This window comes from Sphaeroforma arctica, assembly GCF_001186125.1.
Source record: "Sphaeroforma arctica JP610 unplaced genomic scaffold supercont1.83, whole genome shotgun sequence".
Lineage (NCBI taxonomy): Eukaryota > Ichthyosporea > Ichthyophonida > Sphaeroforma > Sphaeroforma arctica.
In genome coordinates this window covers 41,824-43,952 of record NW_014040475.1, presented here as the reverse complement: position 1 = coordinate 43,952, position 2,129 = coordinate 41,824, and the positions used below count along the sequence as shown (strand labels likewise).

Here is a 2,129-nt window from a genome sequence, read left to right as displayed (position 1 = left end):
ATTGATCGCCGCATATTCATCGCCTGTTCTCGAGAAACCGGTATGGCTACCTCACTCCCTTCCAACCGGCAGTGTGTACTATCAGTAATCGCCGCGTTCACCTCCAGGACTGATTTCAGTTCCGTGCGTATGCCTTCAGGCTGGGTTAGATCCGGAGCTTGTCGCCGAGGAGCCAATGGTGATTGTAGGCCACCTAAGTATAGTCCCAATCCAGGAATGATGTCCACCCCTTTGATCTCGTCGATTCCTACTGGCAGATTCATCAATTCTAACGAACCTTTCGTTATGGACGTTCTATATCTAATTGGTATAACCTCCGTCGTCCCCAGTCGCCGAGTGCGCGCCGCCAGGTATATATATGAATCAGGACGAGCCGGGAAAATTGGTAGGCCTAGTGCCTCTGCGGATGCCTGCGATATACAGCTTATGTTTGCGCCCGAATCTACTAGGGCTCGGAACATGCGACCGTTCAACTGATATTGGACACGGTTGTCCTGTGTCGCTGCCTTATAATTGTGACAGCGAGGGATATGCCGTAATCCTGGTGGCGCCTGTGCCTGGCACCCGCCACATGTCGTAGTTGGGCTCGACGTTGGTGTACGTTGTTACCATGGTTGGTGGCTGTCTGTGTCGCACGCTGCAACTGTGTGTCCCCCCGTTGGTGATCGTTGTTGTGGGGTCGACGGTTTGACATCCGCGCAGTGGCTCTCGTCTGTGCCTCCTGAATGTCTGGGCTAAGAAGCTGCAACAATTCGTCGGTCTCCATCAAGTGCCAGTTGGTGTGTAGTTGTAGTGTCCGTTTATAGGTTCGGGAGCCAAGAGAATCTTCCAATAACGACTTTGCTTGAACTCTGCATCTGCCTGGCTGCGTTTATGGGCACGTCTGTGATTCTCCATGAGCTGTTTCATCTGTTCCATAATTGGTATGTTGGAAACCCGAGAGTGTCCTTTCGCCAACTTACGGAACGTAAGGTCGACTGTGGCATGAGTTTCGTGAGAACAAATCTGTGTTATTTGTATCCCCGGTGTTAAATATACTAACCGCTGGTGGTTGGACATAATGTAATCCAAGGTGGACTGCTCAGCCTTGAAATGGCTACGAACCCTATAAAATTACCCCGAGATCTGCGCGTTCTTCAACGCCTCCAAAAGGGCTTCCTTAGTGTCTCGCTCCAAGGCATTGTGTAGTTGGTATCTATTCGACGGTCATTATGGCCAGCTTCTCGGTTCCCAAAGCTCATGCTAGGTTACCGGGCGAGATTCATGTGTAGCTTGTAAAGTTTTCTAGTACCCCCCCGTAGGGCTTCGGCCCGTGGTAAATCATCCGCCTCGACTGCTCTACACAACTCCTCGGATAGTCTAAGCATCCGCGCGTGAAGTACTTGGCGGTCCGCCACAATACTTTCCAGTGTTGGACGAGACTCCTTGTCATTAACCGGCATTGGGTTCACTGGTGTCGTTGGAGTTGTTAGCGATGATTGCCGCAGCAACGATTCTCGCAATTGCGTCCGCCTCGAATCGTTGATTCTGCTGCTGCGAATAGATCACTCCGGACAATCTCTCACGTCGGTTATCTAGTGCCTCAGGACCATGAGGATCCTGCGCCGCTCGTTATGTAACACTACTCCGTGTACTCATACTATCAATACATACACGTTTACATTGGTACCCACTCTCATACTTAATTCTGCCTATATCTTAACGTAACGTGTCACTTCTCCTCCATGTCCATAGAGACGTACCTTGTTCGGTATATAATCCCCATGTTGATTGCTCATCATTCTTTCCTTCGTCATGTTCATGTCCGCGTATAGCCGTTATTCCAGATTCACTTGCTGCTCGTCTTAATGGTGTTAGTGGTTCGTCTTGACGCCGGATAAGCTTATTTACATATTCATATATCCTTTCTCTTCTAATGATATTGTGCATATACCATCTTCCCAATCTCTGTTGTCCCATGTTCATTGGTCGGTGTATTTCATTACGTGATTCCCGTTTTTGGATTACTTCTTTATTCGTGTGGTCCTCATCTTCTTCACCATCTTCAGGCTCGCTCTCCGAGTTTGACAACAAAGATGGCAAGCTCGGCTCACTACTGTCAAACCCGCTATCCTCACTCTTCAGTTGTT

General features: G+C 49.1%; 1 protein-coding gene across 1 annotated transcript; it reads right to left on the bottom strand.

The window, feature by feature from the left end:
- Positions 1-469: 469 nt before the first annotated feature.
- SARC_01953 (hypothetical protein) lies at positions 470-766 on the bottom strand (the record flags this gene model as incomplete). The annotated part of the gene is made up of 1 exon (XM_014304304.1): positions 470-766. One exon carries the CDS (start codon positions 764-766, stop codon positions 470-472), a length of 297 nt encoding a protein of 98 aa, XP_014159779.1.
- Positions 767-2,129: the final 1,363 nt, after the last annotated feature.